The 21,030-nt window shown below is 46.0% G+C and overlaps 1 protein-coding gene across 24 annotated transcripts in view; it reads left to right on the plus strand.

Moving 5' to 3' along the window:
• The window catches only part of NCOR2 (nuclear receptor corepressor 2), a 192,824-nt gene extending 180,482 nt beyond the window's left edge, over positions 1-12,342 (plus strand). For 16 of the 24 annotated variants that reach the window (XM_087913480.1, XM_087913488.1, XM_087913489.1 and 13 more), the window contains 4 exons: positions 2,101-2,154; positions 4,721-4,951; positions 7,722-7,901; positions 10,811-12,342. In XM_087913480.1, coding sequence (XP_087769606.1) covers positions 2,101-2,154; positions 4,721-4,951; positions 7,722-7,901; positions 10,811-10,992 — 647 coding nt within the window. In that variant the 3' untranslated portion in view covers positions 10,993-12,342. The remainder of the gene's footprint in view (positions 1-2,100; positions 2,155-4,720; positions 4,952-7,721; positions 7,902-10,810) is intronic. The other 8 variants (XM_087913491.1, XM_087913496.1, XM_087913498.1 and 5 more) reach the window with 3 other exon arrangements.
• The last annotated feature ends 8,688 nt before the right edge of the window (positions 12,343-21,030 follow it).

Below are 21,030 nucleotides of genomic sequence, written 5' to 3' on the forward strand. Positions count from 1 at the left end.
CCACCCATCTATAGCTATCATGATCTGTCTATATCTCTATCCAGCTCCTTCCTTCCTTCCTTCCTTGTTTCTATCTATCTATCTATCTATCTATCTATCTATCTATCTATCTATCTTCTATCTATCCAGCATCCATCCATCTATCCACCCACCCATCTATAGCTATCATGATCTGTCTATATCTTCTATCCAGCTCCTTCCTTCCTTCCTTCCTTCCTTCCTTCCTTGTTTATATCTATCTATCTATTTCATATACTCTGTGCACGTACATGTGTGTATGTATGTGTATGAATATGTGTCTGTGAGTGTGTGTGTATGTATGTATATTCAGCTCTCTGGCCTATTCGAAAAAAATCATGATAAAATTAAGATATGCTACAGAATTAATCTGGGCAGCCACGTGTTCAGTCAACGAATTGTTCACCCTGGGTCAGTTTTCCTGAAAACCAAGATGTACATGAAGCTTTTTGGCCAAACTGTCTTAAATTTTGGTCACATGACCACGGGATGCTGCAAACGTTCGTAAAGGCAGGCTGGTTGCTGACCATCCAACCTGTGGTCACCTGGCCTCATGGGAGCCCCTGTCCATCAGAACTTTTGAACCCATTGTAAGTCTCTTTCTGGAGGTCCGTCATGACTTTGGTCCCTAAATGACCAGTCGTAAGTTGAAAACTCGCTGTGGTTCTTCTGTCTACGTGAATGATTGACCAGGCTCTGGTCTTGAAATAAAGACAGCTCACCTGACTACTCTCAGCCCCAAATCTTGGTAGTGTTGTGGCCTGCCGGCAGCTGACGGAACTGGCAGAAGAATCGGACAGTCGAGAGGAGGAAACCTGGGCTAGTCTTGGAGGCCAAGCAGGGCTCAGATGAGGGGTCCGTATCGGAGGCAGGGATGGGTCCAGGTGTTGTGGTTCACCAGCAGCCTGTGCAGGTGGAAGCGGAAGCGGACAGTGGGGAAGAAAGGAAACTGGTTAGGGAGACTGGAGAGGACTTGAATGAGGATCCTGCATCTGATGCAGAGATGTGGCCAAGACCATCTGGGCGTGGGGTGCTGCCTTTGGAGCCTTCGTCTGGCAACAGCGAGGCTGAGGACCCAGGGGAGCCTGTTCCCAGTGTGCATGTGCGCAGAACTGCTAGAAGGCGAAACAAAAGGGGTGACTCGGAAGTAAGGCTGGGAGGTGATTGCCCCTCCCATAAGGGATAAAGATGATGAAACCTTTGCAGGAAGCAAAGTAGTTCGATCGGTTCTGAGTCATCCTTAAGCTCTGCGTACTTTGGTTGGGTTTTTTTTCTTGTACTTTGGTTGGTTTCTTTTATAGTTCATTGGATACTTCTGGTTTTGGCACCATTCCACAGAACGGAAAGGTGGGTGCTTATCTTGGGGGACTGTATAAGATGAGTTCTGCCTGGGAATGAAAACAATTCCCAGCATGGCAATAAAATAGGTTTTGCTTTTAAAACAAGTTTGTGATTGATTATGATTGACGAAACCTGGGTCTGAATCCCGGGGCAGGCTGGCAGTCATCAGCTACCTTCAGATTCAGACATCAGTGAGGCAGGGAAGTTTCTGGAACCAGTTCCCAGCCTGCGCATGCGCAGAGCTAGCAGAAGACAAGAACACTTGAGAAAGCAGGGTTTGACTCAGGAGTAAGGCCACACCCATCGGAGATGGTTGTCCCCTCCCATGGGAAATAAAAGAGGAGCGAAAGGGACGTGAGCTTTTGCAGGAAGCAATTAGTTCGTCTGGTCGGTTCAAGCTTTGAAAAGTTCTGTTTGACTCCGTCGAGTTTGGCCTTGCCCTGCATTTGGCTATTCGTTCTCTGGCAGCATTACAAGTGCGATAAGGTGGGAGTTTATCAACATTCCCTTGAAAGACTGTTTGTGAAGCCTTGCAGGCTGGGAATGAACGTAATTCACAGCTGTGGAAATAAAAGGAGGTTTTGCTGGGACTAAGATTGTGTTTTATGCTTTCGAAGGAAGCCTAGGTCAGAACAGGTAGCACCAATATTTTTTTCCCTCCAAAATGACGTTCTGAAATTGTAGTAGGACTTCTTCAGCTGTGGTCTCCTCTAAGGGGTTTCTCTTTGATCCTCCTTCCAGATGTTGGACAACCCGGGACAGAGATTTTTTACATGCCAGCCATGACAGGAACAGGTAAGCACTAGACCTCTCCTGCACCCTGCCTTATCCCCTACCTGGAAGGGTGCCCTCTTTGGGGTCCCCTCGGCACCTGAGGTTGGGTTGGGGGGAGGGTGGTTTTTGCAAGCTGCCCTTACTTACTGACAGCTGGTAAAGTTAGTTCACCTGTCCTGCAACAGAAGATTGAAAAGCCTTTATAACGTTGGGAAAGGGAGGCCAATGTCCAGAAAGGATTGGACGGGAAGGAAGACCAACAATAAGTTGGATTGTTAAATTTATTTTTAATATAAAAATCACCCCTTCCTTGTTCCTCAACCTCTGTCTCTTAAACTCGTTTAATTACATTTTATCATCCCCTCTTTCCCTGGGAACGTTGGGCAAACAGCTGCCCCCTTAGCGCCTTCTCTGGTCTCTTTATGCACTGCCGCACCTTAACTGCATGGCTTCTGATGACTCACAATTGCGATACAACCGCCATCAACGACGCCACAGATCCCAAGACAAACAGGAAAGGCCCACTTGGCTGATGTCCTCTTTGCCACGACCCCAAAATTGTGGGTAGGGGAAACAAGGCTGGAGGGAAACCAGGAAAGAATTGGGGGGGAATGTCACAGCTGGTGGACGGAACCACCCCTTGGGTGCCCAGGGACTTGTCCTCAGATTTTATGAGGGCCCTTTGTCCCAGGTGGCATTGAAGTTGGGTGAAGACCTCCATTTTGATTGCTCCCAGTTCAGGGAGGTAGTAGCCATTCTTCTGTTGACCTCAAGGTAGTCGATAGTCAAGTATAGAACAGGCTTAGAGTTTAAGAAAATCCGTTTGGGCAGTTGCTAAGAAAAACCTTTGAAGTGGAGACATCTTGCTTTCATGAAAGGAACCCTCAATAAATAAATCTATTAGATAGATAGATAGATAGATAGATAGATAGATAGATAGATAGATAGATAGATAGATAGATAGATAGATAGATAGATTTGGATAGATAGATTTGGATAGATGGATGGATGGATGGATGGATGGATGGATGGGGGGCAGTCAGGCAGGCAGATGATGGCTAGGTAAACAGACAATTAGTGAAGAGAGAGATACAGATAGATGGATGGATGGATGGATGGATGGATGGATAGATAGATAGATAGATAGATAGATAGATAGATAGATAGATAGATAGATAGATAGATAGATAGATAGATAGATAGAATGATAGATAGATAGATGATAGATAGATACATAGATCGATAGATCGATAGATAGATCGATAGATAGATCGATAGATAGATCGATAGATAGATAGATAGATAGATAGATAGATAGATAGATAGATAGATAGATAGATAGATAGATAGATAGATAGATAGATAGATAGATAGATAGATACAGATATAGTTAGAGAGAGATACAGATAGAAAGCACAGAGAACGAGATACAGATAGAGAGGGAGAAAGATTAGATAGATAGATAGATAGATAGATAGATAGATAGATAGATAGATAGATAGATAGATAGATAGATAGATAGATAGGCAGACAGACAGACAGACAGATAGGCAGGCAGACAGACAGACAGACAGGCAGACAGACAGACAGAGATAGGTAGATAGATAGAGATAGAGATTGTGTTTCATTTCTATCTTCATATTACACTCAACTGACCAAGGTATCCACCAAAAGGTGAAGGACTTTGCCAGCGGTATTATCCACGTATCTCAAGGAACGTGGAAGACTTCCACCAAACCCTTCGGAGTCCTCTCACGGCCTCTGGCAGCCATTATTTTTCACCACATCCAGGGCCACATCCAAGATGTTCCGAGCCAGAGGCATCGTGCTCCCACAAAAATGTTGCCTTTCCTCCCCCAAAACTCGTGATTGTCCCTTGTTCCGTAGAAGACAGTGAAGCCACGATCGCCACCAGTCTCTCAAGCGATGGCCTGCTTCGTTGAAACGCCACCAGTTCTGTCTGGAACAAGGACATCAGAAAGACCTCGGAAGAAGTCCCCTTCTGATGCCGAGGATGTCCCATGGGTGGGGTGGATCCGGGTTGAAACCCTCCCTTCCATTTCCCCCCCCCCCCATCAACATCAGTTGCAGTCAGGGCCCCCCCATCTGCCAGAGAGATATCACGAGAGAGGAGCACCACAAACCTGGGTAACATCTGAAGCCACTTAAGTCTCGGCACCCCTTCCCAAAGCCAAGATGAAGCCGTGCCAGGGGACTTTGAGTGCAAGCCAGCTTCCTCCCCACCTCCTCGCCCTTTAGCCTTGAGAAAGAAACCATGCGGTTGACGGGCGCACCCAACGCAGCATTCCAGAAACAAACGGAGTCCATGCCTCCTCCTGCCTTCCCTGGGAAACATCTCCAGAACTTAGGGACCAGGCCAAGCATGGTCTGCCTTGCAGGGTTTGGCGGGGGAAGAGAAGAATTAACACAACGGCGGCGTTGTGTCGTTTCTCAAGGATGTGCTGACCGTTTTGTTTCTCCCTTCCTTTGTTCTCTTCCCTCCCACCTCCCCGATTTCTTCCTCGGCGCCCCCTTTTCTCCTCCCCACCCCAAACCCCTCCCTCCCTCCCTTCCGTACCCCCCCCAGGGTTAATCAGTTGTAGGAGCCAGGCGGTCCAAGAAAACCCCAGTTCCAACATGGGGCTGGAGGCCATTATCAGAAAGGCTCTCATGGGTAAATATGACCATCGGTGGGACGAGCCCGCTCCTCTCAGTGCCAATGCTTTTAACCCTTTGAATGCCAGCCCGAGCTTGCCCGCTGTTTTGCCTGTAACCTCTGCTGAAGGACAGATTGAGGAGATGCATTCTTCCATGCCAGGTCGGCTCGGTTGCGTTGACGTGATTAATCCTCTCTCTTTTCTCCCTTCCTTCCTTCCTTTCCTTCCTGTCTTCTCGTGTGTGTGTGTTTTGTGTGTGTGTGTGTGTGTTGTGTCTGTGTTCGTGTTGTTTTAACGACACCGATTAATGCCTCTCTGGGTTGGGTTAGTCTCTGTTGGGGGTACATGAGTGCTTAGCAAATGTAACCCTTTCTCTGGCTTCCCGTAAACCACTGACCATTGGGCTGTCTCCCTTTTGTTTTCCGTCCTCATTTTTTTTCCCCCCTCGTTGACCCCTCCGTGTCCATGTTATCCAGATGAATAGAATATAGAATAACAAAGAGTTGGAAGGGACCTTGTAGGTCATCTAGTCCAACTTGCCACCCAAGCAGGAGACCCTATAACGGTGATGGCAAAACCTATGGCACGCGTGCCACAGGTGGCACGCAGAGCCATTTGTGTGGGCATCCGAGCCCCAGCCAAAGTTACCTGCACTGTGCACGCACACGGCTCCCAGCTGATTTTCGGCCCGCTTGAGGCCATTTTCGCCCTGCCAGAGGCTTGAGGGAAGCCTCTGCAGCCTCAGGAGGCCGAAAAACGGGCCTTCCAGAAATACCGGAAGTGCCGAAACGGGCCTGTTTTCACCCTCCCAGAGACTTAAGGGAAGCCTCTGCAGCCTCGGGAGGCCGAAAAACGGGCCTTCCAGAAATACCAGAAGTGCCAAAACAGGCCTGTTTTTGCTCTCCCAGAGGCTTGAGGGAAGCCTCTGCAGCCTCGGGAGGCCGAAAAACGGGCCTTCCAGAAATACCGGAAGTGCCGAAACGGGCCTGTTTTTCAGCCTCCCAAGGCTCCAGAGGCTTCTCTCGAGCCTCCGGAAGGGTGAAAACGGCCTCCCCTGGACTCCAGAGGCCCTCAGGAGGCTGAAAACAGGCACTTCTGGTATTTCCAAAAGGCCTGTTTTTCGGCCTCCTGAGGCTGCAGAAGCTTCCCTCGAGCCTCAGGGAGAGCGACAATGACCTCAAACAGGCCAAAAATCAGCTGGGAGGCGCACGCATGCGCAGATAAGGTGATGGGTGTTGCGCACGCATATACGGGGTGGGGCGCATTGCATTGTGGGTGCTGGCAGGCATGTGCTTTTGGCACACCACCACAGAAAGGTTCGCCATCACTGCCCTGTACCATTTGTAACAGAGGGCAGTCCAGTCTCTTGGACTTGGTGGTTAGAAGCGTTGGGGAGTCAGGGCAGTACGCTGGGGTTCACACCCTCAGGCAGCCTCAGGATTGGGGACAGAAATGCCGCCACCCCCTTGGTCACGGAGGGTAAAGGGTACAGATAGTCCTTGACTCACAACCGTTCGAAGTTGCAACGGAACTGAAAAATGGGACTTAGAACCGTTTTTCACACTTAGAGACCGTTGCGGAGTCACTCCATGGTCATGTGATCAGAATTTGGACACTTGGCAACTGGCGTGTGTACTAACGACGGTTGCATTCTCTTTGCGACCTACTGGCAAGGAAAAGTCCACGCTTCCGGAAGCCTGATTCGTTTAACAACCGCATTGCTAACTGAACAAATACTGCCATGGTCCACTTAACAACCGTGGCAAGGAAGGTTGTAAAACGGGGCAAAATTCACCACTGTCTCGCTTAGCAACGGGAATTGGGCTCAGTTGTGGCCGTAAGTCAAGGATTACATGTACTTCTCTCTCACTTCACAACAATGGCAAAAAGAAAAGACCCCATTTACATACACACACACACACACACACACACACACACACACACAAAATCTACTCCTGTGATCCTTGACAAACTTTGAAGTTAATACAGTAGTCCTCGACTTATAACAGTTCATTTAGCAACCATTCAAAGTGACCACGGCACTGAAAAATATGACTTACTGCCATGTTTCACGTGGTGCATTTCCCACGATCAAAATTCAGGCGCTTGCCAATGGGTTCCTATTTATGACTGTTGCTGTGTCCCTGGGGCCACGTGGTCCCCTTTTGTGACCTTCTGACAAGTCCACGGGGAAGCCAGATTCGCTTAACGACCAGGTGACTAGCTTACCAATGGCAGCAGTCCACTTAACAACAACAGCGTAGAAAGGTCGCAAAGCAGGGCAAAACTCAACAAATGTCTCGTTTAACAACAGAAATATTGGGCTCGCTTGTGGTCGTGAGTCAAGGACTACCTGTCATTGGGGTGAAACAGGGGGAGGTGTTTCTATTGTTTCTCAACCCTTTCTCTCTCTCTCTCTTTCTCTCTCTCTCTCTCTCTTTCTTTTTCTCTCTTTTCCTGCTACTTGCTAAGCCTCGGTGTTCCATTGTTTATCAAGTCCCTGGGAAGATGCGTTGGGAGGGCACCAAACCTTTCCAATGGTTTGACGTAGTGCAGGGGTGTCAAACTCTATTTCATTGAGGGTCACATCAGGGTTGTGTTTGACCTCGGGAGGGGGGGCGTGGCCAACTCAACGTCACTCGTGCCGGGGGGAGGGCCCACACCTTTGGTGGCCTAAGCACATTGCCAGCCAAAACGGGCTCCTGAACTCCGTTTTCGGCTGCGACTGTGTCCTGAAACCCTCTGCCAGCAAAAACGGAGCTCCGGAGGACTGCGGACCGGTCCTTCGCTATTTCCCTAGTGGCCCCGCAGGCCAGATCTAAGCATACCATGGGCCGGATGTGGCCACCAGGCCTTGAGTTTGACACCCCTGACATAGCATTGGCTTTCTCCTGGGAGTTTGAAAAACATTTTCTTTTTTTCCCCCCACAGGAGGGGGGAAACCAAAGGCTGCCGCCCGCGCTAACAGTCGGAAGGCCAGATCTCCAGCACCCGGCCTGTCCTCCACCATTGAGAGGCCACCATCCGCTTCGTCCGTTCACTCCGACGGGGACTGTAACAGGAGGACACCTCTAACCAACCGGGTTTGGGAGGACAGGCCATCATCCACAGGTATTCGCACATCCTTTGACCTCAGGTTTGCAGTTCCCAGGAGTGTCAGGCGCAGAGATTCGGGCACCACCGGTTAGATTGTGGCTGTCAGGATTCCGGCAGTGACCCCCATTTAAATCATTGGTCTCGACTCAAACTTCCAAAACTTCAAAAGGATTTATTGGGAGTTAACATGCTGCCACTGCCTGGGTGGAGCCGACTCTGAGACACTTAATTCACCGTCACCCTTGACCCTGGTTTCCCCCCACCCTCTGGGTGTATCGTAATTCATATTCTCCAATGGGACACATCCATAGCCAAGAGTCATCAATCATGTTCTCCAGTTAGAATTTTGCCTGGCAAAAACTTCAGTCACCTGGTTACTATCTTTGAAAACTATTTATGGAATGCACTTTCGATTTCCAAGCTGCCACACTGTCCTTTCAAACCTCTTTCCCTCCTCCCTTTCTGTTGGCAACTCTAAAAAAGACCATAGAAATATTTTATGAGTCGACAGTGGCGTGTTCAAGCCCATGCGCAAGAATCTGGTCCAACTAAAGTTCACCGCTAAATTGGCACTCGATAAGGATCAATGAGATATTCTGGAAGGGTTGGGCTTAGACCGTTTGTGGCACTGTAACGATTCTAGACTGATGATTCATTTAAGTCCACCTCCCAGCCCTGCGTGCTCTTCTACAAGGAGTTGGAGATAAACGTGTTGAGCAGGCAACCACACAGACCTTTGGCTGGGAAATGCATGATAGTCATAGCAGAGTAGAAGGTGGCCCAAATAATAAGAGGACCATCAAGGTGGAGTTGTTGGAAGGATTGGACCTGGAATGAGGAGACTTGGGGTTCAATCACGGTAGCTACAGAAGTCCTCAAGCGACTATGGGTCTTCTGTTTTGGTCCAACTAAATCCTACATGGGGATGTTGAAGGAAAGCTTTGGAAGACATGAGATGTCTCATTCCATAGTGGCATGAGGAAGCAGGGCAGCAGATGATCTTCAGAAGGTAGGCTGATGCGAGTATGAAGATGTTGATCTAGCCCCGACGACACTGGACTTTCTTTCTTCCTCATTGTGGAAGTTCTCGTCACACTCTCTCAGGTCAGCTTAGATCCCAGGGTTGTTCCTCAGAAAAAGAGGAAGGGGTTTCTACTCTCTTTTGTGCTGCTCAAGGAAGGGTAGATTACAAACCAATAAACCAACCCTAGATGTTATTTCTCCAGGTGATAGCATTGGAATTTCATTTCTTACACCATTTATGCATGGTGCCATCTTATTAGAGGTCAATGAATCCCAGGTTAGACTATGAATGATGACCATCAAATTGGTGTCTGAGAATTTGGGCCTTGACATGGTTTGTCCAATCTTGGGCGCCCTGGCTACTTCTCTAGAGCTTCATCTGGGATGTCTTCCTCTGAGAATATTCCAGATTGAGCCAGAGACTTCATAAGAAGAAGCCCTTTTCTTCTCTCCATTTCCAAGAGTTGTCTCAAAGGTTCTTTTTCTTTTTTTTAGGAGGGACCTGGACTTCCTTGTTTTTCTCTGAAGGCGTTTTGCTTCTTCATCCAAGAAGCTTCTTCAGCTCTGACTTGGATGGTGGGGAGCTGAAGGAATGAGAAGTGAAAGGTCTTCTAAGGAAAACCAGGAAGTCCAGTTGCCTCCTGGAAGAAGAAAACCTTTGGGACAACCATGACTTGGATGACGGAATATCTCCCTAGACTTTCCAAGAGTTATAAATTCCCTCGTAGATGGAATTCTGTGGTGCTGAGGGAGATAATCCCAGTTCTTTCACCGGAGAAGATCTTCTCAAAAGTTGGAAAAGATGATAAAACAACACTTAAAACCTGAGATATTTTTGTTGGGGATTTTATCTGAAAACTATAGTAAAGAAAAAACATATTCAATCATACGTATATTCCGATAGAGGAGGAGGTGATTAAGAAAATATTGGAATGTGTAGAAATGAATAGATTAACATTGACAAGTAAAGAACAAGAAGAAGTGGACTATTATATGATATGGGATTTATTCTATAAATGGTTGGAAAACAAAGTAAGAAGCTAAATGAATATAATGGTAAAATGCATTCAGATTGTTAAAATGATAGGATACATAAGGTTGAGTGGTTTTTCATATGAACGTAATCATAACAAGAAATGTATACTAAATATAAATATTTGCACAAGATATATGTACCGTCGACACACTGTGAGGGATTTGTTGTAAAATAAAATAAATGTTTAAAAAGATGATAGATAGATAGATAGATAGATAGATAGATAGATAGATAGATAGATAGATAGATAGATAGAATTCTTTATTGGCCAAGTGTGATTGGACACACAAGGAATTTGTCTTGGAGCAAATGCTCTCAGTGTACAAAAGAAAATATACATTCATCAAGAATCATAATGTACAATATTTAATGATAGTCATGGGGTACAATAAGCAATCAAATCATACTAGGAAACAATCAATATAATTCGTAAGGATACAAACAACAAAGTTAGTCATACAGTCACAAGTGGGAGGGGATGGGTGATAAGGAGTGATGAGAAGATTAATAGCAATAATAGTGCAGACTTTGTAAATAGTTGGACAGTTTTGAGGGAATTATTTGTGTAGCAGAGTGATGGCATTCAGGAAAAAAACTGTCCTTGTGTCTAATTGTTCTGGTGTGCAGGGCTCTATAGCGTCGTTTTGAGGGAAGGAGTTGAAACAGCTTATGTCCAGGATGTGAGGGGTCTGTAGATAGATCTTCTCAAAAGGGGGAGCTCCCAGTGTGAACCCTGTGAGTGTGAGGAAGTGCGAAAGGAGAGGTGGGTTGGGTTGTCTTGCACACCAATGTTACTTTCTTCCCAATTCTTGGAGGAGGCTCCCTCAACACCCTTCTTCCACCTTCCTTTTCGTCTGTCCTGCAGGCTCAACGCCGTTTCCATACAACCCCCTGACGGTGAGACTTTCCACGGGAGTCGTGACCGGCCCTCCACCGCCCACTGCCACCGTTCTGCAGGGCAACTCCGGTACCCAGAACCACGGCTGGGAAGAAGAGCCCAAACCTCTATTGGTTTCACAGTACGAGACCCTCTCGGACAGTGAATGAGAAGAAAGAAGGCCGCGACGGGAAGGCCCATGGACAGATGGATGTGGCGGCGATGGAACGGGTCAGGGCTGGGGGGATTCTGGGAGCTCGTCTCCTTCAGACCAGCTCGCCAGAGCTGTCTTGGGGTGGGGGTGGGGGAGCCTTTTTGTTTAATTTTTTTACGACATCTGGAAAGAGGGTATATTAAAAAAAAAAAACCACCACAACAAAAGAAAGCGAATAGGTTTTAAAGCCTTAAAAACCAACCAGGAAATGGAACCCACCACCCAAGTCCATTTGGGATGAGGGCCAAGAGGGGAGGGGGTTTGAGATGGCCAAGTCTACCAACACTCAAGGAGCCTTTTCATCTCCTGCATCCGCTTTGTCCTTCAGCCCAGCAGAGGAAAGAGGGTGAAGGAAGAGTGTTGGGCTTGGTCAACTCTTGGCGAGGGTCACTTTCCGGTATTGGTCCCAAGTACCTCCTTGAGACGGGCTGCTCACCTGATACTTGAAACCCAGATCATCCAGCCCCTTTTCCCTGTATCTCCTTGTCTTAGCCTAATGAGGGACCGCCGTGGTGGAGCTGTGGAGTTGTGGGCCATCTAGAGAAGATGACTCGGGGCGACCCAATGAATTAGAGATCTCGTTGCTGGTCATTTGAAGCAGGAGGGTAGGGGTGTAGTTCTTGTTCTGTGCCCCTGAAGGCTGAACTTGGAACACGTCAGAAGCAGGTAGCCGGAACTTGGGGTGCAGAAATGGACAGAAAACCAGAAGAGAGCAGGTTGTTTGGGACAGCGGGGAGAAGAAATTGGAATATCCGTCAAGAGATGATTCCTCTAGACGTTAGGGGGTTGACTAGGGATGGGAGAACACAAGAGGCCGCTGTGGAAATGGCACCAAACTCTCAAAACGCTTCTTTGGGTATCATCTTATAGCAGTGTTTCTCCACCCTGGCCCCCTTTAAGGCGGGCGGACTTCAACTCCCAGAATTCCCCTGGGCTGGGGAATTCTGGGAGTTGAAGTCCACCCATCTTCAACGGCCTGAGATTTGAGAAACACTGATGAACACAGGGTATATTTTTGTTACATTTGGGGGGGGGGAGGAGGGAAATGATGCCAGATTATTTCAGAGGGTTATTTTTAATTCTCGGTTTTGTGGGGTGAGGAAGGACTCTAAAACAGTGTTATATGCTGCTTTTTTTTGGTCGCTACTCTTGTACAAAAGAGGGTTTCTATGTTGGCGTGCGAGATATTTGAGCTGTTTGTCCATTGTATGGAAATGTCAAGAGGGAAACCATGATTCAGCAAAATGGTTCTGTAATTCAGTAGAATATATTAACATAGCTCTTTCATTAAAAAAAGAAATGTGAATATATATATAAATATATATATATATTAATGCAGACAAACGCATACAAACACACACAGATACACATTCACACATATCATTTCCAGAGCCTTTTATCACCTGTAAAGCAAGGCAGACCATCATATTTTTCAAAAATAAAATTGTCTCTGTTGAGAAGAATAAGAGAACTTGCAGGAAAGTTGAAATAGGTAGTTTTCTGATCCCTAGGCAATGTGCTTATTCAATTGGGGCAGGGGTGCGATGAGAGGGTCCCTTCGCCCCCTTTTAACTCACACAAACCACCATGACTATAATTCAAAGTGAATATTCTCGTTTTGCCATCTGTTTTTCTTCCTTTCCTTTCCCTTTTATACCCGCAAACAGTGAATCTCAACCTTGTATGACTTGAAGTTGTGTTGACTTCAGCTCCCAGAATTCCCCAGCCAGCCATGTTGGAAGTCCATGTTTCTTAAAAGTTGTTAAGATTGAGAAATTCTGCCCTAGACTGAATTCTTGAGGCCAAGAATCCCAGAGAGTTGAGTCTTTTCTGGAACAGACAAGAGCCATATTGGCATAGCTGAAAAAGGACGTTATCACACCGTTGATGTCGCCCGGTTGGTTTAAATTTGTTTCTACAAGTGAAGTTTGCTTTCCCAACCATTTTACTTCTAACTCATCCTCTTCATTTTCTCCTTATTGATGCAGCTGCTTGTTACAGTATATTAAACTCCGGCATGCATTATTAAATGTTTGCAAAACTGGCATATGTAAAACAAAGCTCAGAAAAGATTCGGGGGAAGGGGGCGGAATTAAGAGGAATCTGTCTGTTAAGACTTCTGTTAAGACTTCTGAATTTCTGAGGCTGAAGGATTTGGCTAAGTGGGGCTAAGGATGGTCCTCACTTTCCCCGCCCCCAGTTAAGTCTTGACAATGAAGGACCTGCAATCAAAGATGCCTTAGCACAGACATGGAAGGATGTTCTGGTGATAAGACAAGTTTTATGTGGGGAATAACTTCTAGATTTCAAGCACAGTGCAGCCTCTGTTAAAATGGAACCCAAAAAACTACTTGTGACAAGGCTGGATTTTGCTAAGTCCTTCGATAGCAAATACCGCCAGATCTCACAAGGAACAAAGAAAATCAAGCTTACAAGAGTTGGCATTTAGAAGCTATCCAGGTAGTTGTCAGATGCCATGGTTCTCTGCTTATGTCTTAAAAAGCCTTTTTCAGCTTCCTTCTTTGAAGAACCTCAATATTCTTTCTGGACAGGAAATATTAAGCATGCTCCACGTACATTCCACATGCCCAGTTTTCCACATAGTAAGATCATGCATCTGCCTTAAACAGATTCAAATCCAGTCAATGTCTGTCCAGGTGTTACCTTACAAAGGAGGTGAGGTTCTTTGTTGTACCTGGTGAGTTCCCAGGTTGTTTATTCTTGGCCTCAATGATAGCTGGCTCATAGACACAAAGGTTACAAGGACCACCGGTAGGCAAGCTAATAAAACTAATTGTAGAAGAGAAGGGACATACACCCAGCCTGTCAAAACTTTGCGCATCCACCCGTTGCCTCATTTTGAAAACCGCCAATCTACCCATCTTGCTTTTGAGTGTTGTAGCTGGGAAGGAGGCCAAGCTATTTTAGATCAAAAACATAACTTGCCACATGTGCCTAGAAGTTGTTGAGAAGAGTGATGACAGTGGAGGCTCCTGTTGTGGCTCGCCAGCAGCCAGCGGTGCTGGTGGCAGACTCGGACAGTGAGGAGGTTGGGGAGGAACACGGGCCAGTCCTGGAGTCTGGAGAAGGCTGCTCTGCGTTGGAGGCAGAGGTGGGGCCAGGGCCGTCAGACAGTATCAGCTGTCCTCAGAGCCTGAGATCAGTGGGGCAGAAGAACAGCTGGAGCCTGTTCCCAATGTGCGCATGCACTGACCTGCCAGGAGAAGGGAACGGTTAAGGAACAAGGGCCACCTTGGGAGTAAAGGCCTATGATGAATGGTCCTTCCCATAGGGAATAAAGAGGAGTGAAAGGGGAGTGGGGCTCTTTGCAGGAGGCAATTAGTTCATTTACAATTTGTGACTCACAGAAGCCCCTTGCCAAGTATTTCCTTGTACAGTGTTGTGCAATTCTCCAAGCCTGATAAAAGGTCTGTGGTTGTAAATCACTCTTGAAAGACTGTTTGCCAGGACTGGGTGTGAATGAGAGGAATTCACATTAGCCTAAATAATGTCAGGACGAGGAATCTGCTTCAGGATTTTGTAAAGCCTAGGTCAGAACAGCTCCGCAATCAGTTTTTTGCCTTTGGAATCTCAGTTTTGTCATCCCAAAAACTCCTTCGGGGACACGTGATCTTCAAACCATTATCTTGTCTCCTCGTCTGTGCTATGAGAAAGAAAAAGTCAAAAAAAAAACTTGACAGTTGCAAACTAGCTTGTTTTTTTTTTACCCAGAATAAAGAATCCTGCAATTCCTATTTTCCATTCTTTGGTCGGATTTTTTTTTCTTTTAACTCCTTCAATCGGTCAAAGCCAAATCTTTACTCATCCTCAATCATTGAAGCTCCTTGAGGAAATGTCACGATCGACCAGCCACCCTTGATTTTTGTTTCATCGAAACATCTCCTGATCTGATCTTTCCGGTGGGTTTGAATCCCCACGAGGTCAGTTCCAAGAAGTTAAATCTTTCTCATTTTCTTCTTGATCGCAGCCATAAAAAGTGGCTTGCCATTATTATTTTTTGGTCAACGCTGGGCTCTTCCCACATCCAAGTTGGCTCACAAATTCAGGGCCAAATGGCTTTTTTGAACCCGGCATAAATGCAAGTTGATGTCCTTCAACTCGCCAAGAGTGGAGCACTCACAATGCTTTGCTTCTAGCGTTACCTTGTCCAACTGTGGTTGAAGATGTAGACTTTTCAAAGATGCCGGGTTATCTGGCACTGCGTGCGTAGCGCCACACCTACCTGAGGTTCATAGAAGACGGACATGGTGCAGATGGATAAGGCCTAAGCCCTTTGCTTCAACCTGTCTCTTCTTCCCAAAACTTCACCCCGCTTTGCTTTTCAGACCTTCCTACAGTTTTGTCGATTTCCTACCCGTAGCATCGCCGCCTCCTCCTCCTCCAACCCCAGCTTCTTAGTTCAGCTTAGGATGTCTTCGTTGCCGAGAAGGTAACTCGACGGTTATTCAACCGGGCTGAAATCACGCTTCACTCTAGCCGAGGGGGCCTCCAACCTGGCAACTTTATGGACTTGTGGACTTCCAACTCCCAGAATTCCTAGGCCAGCATTTGGGGAATGGAAGTTCAGAAAAGTTGCCAAAGTTGGAGACCCCTGCCCTAGTCTGCGTTGGACCACACACCTACACACAAATGCCACTGGAACACAACACAGAGACCTTGCCGGAGTTTGCAAACAGTACATTCCAGGAAGGGATTTTTTTTTGATCCAAATCAAAAAAACCTTCCTTTTCAAAAGGCGATTTCTGCATTGTATTTCTTTCTGTGTATTTGTGGGTGTACAAAGGCAGGCACGATCTCTTGGATTCTCTGGCTACCTACTGTGTTTGTGTGTTTGCATGTACTGTAGTAGAAATGCAATGACCCCCACCTTTGGGGGGGTCCCTGAATCGGTGGCCTGGCATGCGGCTCGAGGGCAGCTGAGTCATGCCAGCTGGATTTGTTCTCTTTGGGGTTTGAAATGTTTCACTGCTTCTCCAAGTTTCTTTTTTCCTTTTCTTTCTTTCTTTCTTTCTTTCTTTCTTTCTTTCTTTCTTTCTTTCTTTCTTTCTTTCTTTCTTTCTTTCTTTCCTTCCTTCCTTCCTTCCTTCCTTCTTCTCCTCCTCTTCCTCCTCCCTCCCCTTCCTTCTCCCTCTCCTTTCTTCACCTCCTCTTCCTTCCTTCTCCTCCTTCCTTCTCCCTTTCCTCTCTTGTCTTCTTCCCTCTTTTTCTTCTTCCCCCCCGTCCCTCCTTCTCCTTTCTTTCTCTCCTCCTCTACTTCGATTAACAGCAAAACATTTCAAGCCAAAAAGGAGAGGAAGTCCAGTTGTCCTGACTCAACTTCCAGCCAACTCTACCTGTATCGGGTTGGCTGAGAATCTTCATCTACTCACACGCGCATGTTTGCGTGCCAAATCGATCTTGGTTAAAAAAACCACCCACCAAAACCAAAACAACAACCCACAACTCCACACCATCTCTGCTGACCGTTAGCTCCGCGCCTGGTTGAACGCCAAGCGCTGTCTGCTTCAGAGAAAAGTCCTGCTCTCTGCACATTGCAACATTGACGTCTGTTTTAGTGGCATACGATAGGTTTTTAACCGTGCTGTTTGCGATCACCTTTTTTTCAAAAAATAAAAATAAAAAACAAACAAATTGTGCAATCGGGAGAGAGGGAAGCGGGGAGGGGGAAAGGAAGCTATGTTAACCTATTAAAGTTTGAAGTGTCCTCCGCTTTGCCATTTGTACAAACACACACCCACACAAAAGAAGACAACGAAGAGCAATGTTATTGTTTGAACTGTACAAGGGACCGCGGGGGAGAGAGGTGGGAGGAAATATCTATCTTTTGTACAACCAAACTGTGCATAGTGAGTTGTATGATAGAAACACGACTTGTACATAGAAAACTGCAAATTGTAAATATTTATGCAGCTTGCTCTAAAAGGTTCTCTCTTCTTTTTTTTTTTTTTTTTTTTTCTTTTCTATGGAAAGTGAAGTTTGGTTCATTGTTTTTGTTCTCATTTTGTTGGGTTGGGGTTTTTTTTTGTGTGTGTGTTACTGTTTTTTTTATTTTGCCCAAAGCTGGCCACGAGGCAAGTGGATTGGCAGTGACAGAGCACTGCATTCCTGTTTCTGTAACGAATATATATATTCGTTAGATATATATGTGTGTGTGTGTATGGCATTCGGCTTTGCTTGGGTATTTTCCCACGTCACAGTGGCTGTGCTTTTAAAGCACTATGACGTGGGAAAATACCGAGCAAAGCCGAATGCCATACATATAAGTACCGTGAAAACTTAAGAAAAATATATATATATATATATATATATATATATAGAGAGAGAGAGAGAGAGAGAGAGAGAGAATATTTTTCCAGTTTTAAGTGCAGATCTCCCATTTCTTTCTGACGGTCACATTTGTTCTGCAAGACAGCCAAATTAAAAAAGGAGAAAGGGAAGATCAACCCTCTTGAGAAGTCCTGCCGAACAGAAGTGCTAAAATAAACCTGATGCTCTTCTCTGCATCTACAGGAGGTTGAAAAAGTCAAGATGGCAGCCACAACCCCAATCTTCTTTAGGGCAAGGTTGCAGCCATTTATCATTGTATTGATTATTTCTTTTAATCAGGTGGCCTAGAAGTGGAGCTCTTGCCTCAGTTAGGAAGCTGTGAGTTCGATCCAAGTAGAGGCAGATATTTTTCTCTCTCTCGGCATAATGAGAATTTATCTGCTGAACCAAAACTCCGCATTGGTGATAGGAAGGGCAGCCAGCCATTCAAGCACTCTGCTAGCTCCACTCAGTTGCCCAGATTCCACCCCACAAGGGATTATGTGGTGATTAAAAGAAGATCTTTTAATCGTTTGACCATTTCTTCTTTTAACCCTCTGCATTTAAAGATCATTTTGCTACCGCTGTGGCCCAAATCTTGGGCTAAAACCAGGCCGAATCCAGCTCCTAAATCTTGCCAAGCTGTGCCAAAAAAAGAAATTGCTCTCTGCATTAAAAGTTTCAGATCTTCCAATTTGTTTATGCATTTTGTAGGTCTGGAATTAAATTGCAGGTGTCTTAAGATAAATCACAGGTTCAAAATTTCCAGGCTAGAGGCAGCAATCCTAGGATTAAGAAATTAATGGAGAAATGTACTTTATAGATGCTCAGCTAAAGTTTTTCTCTGTTCGAGGCTCAGAACGGTACCGGCTAACCACATTAAGTTAAACATTTTCCCCCCCAGTAATTGCAGAAACAAATCTTGAGGCTCTAAAGATTGTAGGTTTCCCCACCAAGTGCTGCCTTGGCTCAGTTAATGCCCAATACAGCCTTTTGATCAGAATTGTGTTCCATAAATCTGCCCCTAAGTTGCTTAAGAATAGAGCAAGCAAGTTGCTAGAAATGTGAATATATGTCAAGCAAAACTTTTGCACGGGAAAAAATGGTGCTGTTCCACATGTGACCAGCAGGGGGTAGCAGGGTTCTACAGCTTTTTATTTCCAAACAAACCCTTTCCTCCCTGTTTGTTGAAACACTATTCATTTCATTGTTTAACATATCGTTAATTTTATTATTGGGGACTGAGAACCACGTACTCCAATTAGCCCCAATACAGTTACTGAACATTTCCCAACAAAGCAGCTTCTAAATCTCAGCTAGAAAATGAGAGGATGAATCAAATGATCTTTAGAAAACGGCACTTTTTCTCCTCTGTGCATGGTTTTTGGGACGAGGATGAGGTTCCCAAGGCCCTGGTTGGTTCTGTTCCTCCAGCTGCACCAATCCCTCGACACACACAAATGGTTGTACTATAGACCTTTCCTGAAAAAGCAGACTAAACACGGCTGCAGCTGCTCTTCCCTACGCATGCTGGGCACGGGCTCCTCAGTGGCCGATTCATCACTGCTGCCAGCCTCCACAAGCTCCAAAGCCAGCCTTCCACTCCCTGATGGTCCTGGCCCCATCCCTGCATCACATGCAGGCTCCTCATCTGAGCCCTCGCTCTACGAAACCTCAGCCATCCGCACCTGCTGCCGGCGAGCCGCCTCACCTCTTTTTCTCAGGGCATAGAAGGTGCCAATAGCCAATGGAAAAACCAGGCCAGCGATCCAATCAATTTATTGTAATCATAGCTCATAACGTGAAAGCTGTAAAATACAATAAAGTCAAGATAAAATACTGAAATTATAAACGAATGAGAAATAGCTCGACTTAACTGTTCATTTAGTAATCATTTGAAATTAGAAAGGCAACAAAAAGTGACGTGCGACCATTTTTCACACTTAGAACCGTTACAGCATCTCTGGTCACATGATCAAAATTCAGTTTGGCAACGGATTCATATTTATGACTGTTGCATAAGGGGTCATGTGACCCCATTATGCGACCTTCTGGAAAGCAAAGTCCAAGGAGAAGCCAGAATCCCTTAACCAACCTTGTTTTATTAATTTAACAACTGCGGTGGTTCGCTGAACAATGGTGGTCCTAAGAATGGTTGCAAAATGGAGCAAAATTCATTTATCGACAGAAATGTCTGGCTCAATTGTGTAAATGAGTCAAGGCCTACCTGTATTAGCGGTGAAAAGATCAGAGAAAAAGAAAGCTGAAGCAACAGGTTAAAAACGGTATTTTTTGAAGGTTAAGTTTAAATTTGCAAAGTGAACAAAATTGATTGCTGACGGTTGGGAAAGCACTTGCAAGAAAATAGTTCCTTTTTTTTTTCCAACCAGGAGCTACCCAAATTCTTCCTCTTCTAAAGCCGAAAATTCTATCCTGAAGGATACACCAAAAATCATCTATGATAATGGATGGGAACTGAACAAGGGGAGAGATTCAACCTGGAAATGAGGAATTTTCTGACATTGAGAGCAATTAACCCATGGAACAGAAGTTGCCTTCAGAAGTTGTGGGAGCTTCATCCATGGAGGCATTCAAGAAGAGATTGGACTGCCATCGGTCAGAAATGGTGTAGAGTCTCCTGTTTGGGTGGGGGGGGGGTGGACTAGATCAGGGGTCCCCAACCACCAGTCCATGGACCGGTACCGATCCGTGGAACATTTCCTACCGGGCCGCCGGTTTGCTGGGCGCTGCCATCTTGTTTGACGAGAAAGTGCTTCTGGGTGAGCTTTTCTGGTTGGAAAGCGGCGTTTGGGTGCTGAAAGAATCCTCGTGCCTTAGTTTCATCAAAGCGGGGTGGTGGCTTCGAACGAAACTAAGGCGCGAGGATTCTTTCAGCACCCAAGGCAAGGCGAGCCAAGCGACCGTCCTGAAGCCGTCCCGAAGCGAAGCCCATTGACAAAGGTACAACGGAGGAGTTGAAGGTGGCAGGGAGAAGCGGGGGACGGCTGGCTGGCCGGTCGCTCGGCTCGCCTTGCCTTGTCATGCGTGCTGATGCCGGTACCGGGCCGCGGATCATTTTGTGATGCCGGTACCGGGCCATGGCACAAAAAAGGTTGGGGGCCACTGGACTAGATGACCTACAAGTTCCCTTCCAACTCTATTCCTATTCCTATTCTATTCTTCTACAAGGTCCCTTCCAACTCTGTTATTCTATTCTATATCTATTCTATTCTAATCTTCCACATACCCAACACATCGGGGTGCTGATCGATTTGGGGCCCTCCAAACTCCCAAATCCTGAAAAGATCTCCCCCACCCAAATTTTTGAGACGGCACAAGATGTGATTTCTTTTTTTTCTCGGGGAAACCAATTTCAAACAGGCATTCAGAGAAAGACAAACAAGAGACTGTGCGAATCCCAAACTCCCAGGACGCCAGAGGAAACATAGAGGTGTTTAGCTAACTTTTTTTTTTTTTCATATATATAAATGGAGCTTTTTAAATTGGACACCTCCAGGGGGAAGCAGAGCCAACTCAGGAAAGGTGGACTAAGTAAGCAAGGCAGCCCCACCTTAGCCACCTCTAACCAGCTTGGAGTTTACTCTGGAATCACACCAAGGTGCAAAATAGCTCTTTTAGTGCGTGGGTTGTTCTCCCGTTCCTACAA

The sequence above is a fragment of the Pseudonaja textilis genome, chromosome 15 (genome assembly GCF_049901715.1).
Source record: "Pseudonaja textilis isolate UNSWEBS1 chromosome 15, rPseTex1.2, whole genome shotgun sequence".
Lineage (NCBI taxonomy): Eukaryota > Metazoa > Chordata > Lepidosauria > Squamata > Elapidae > Pseudonaja > Pseudonaja textilis.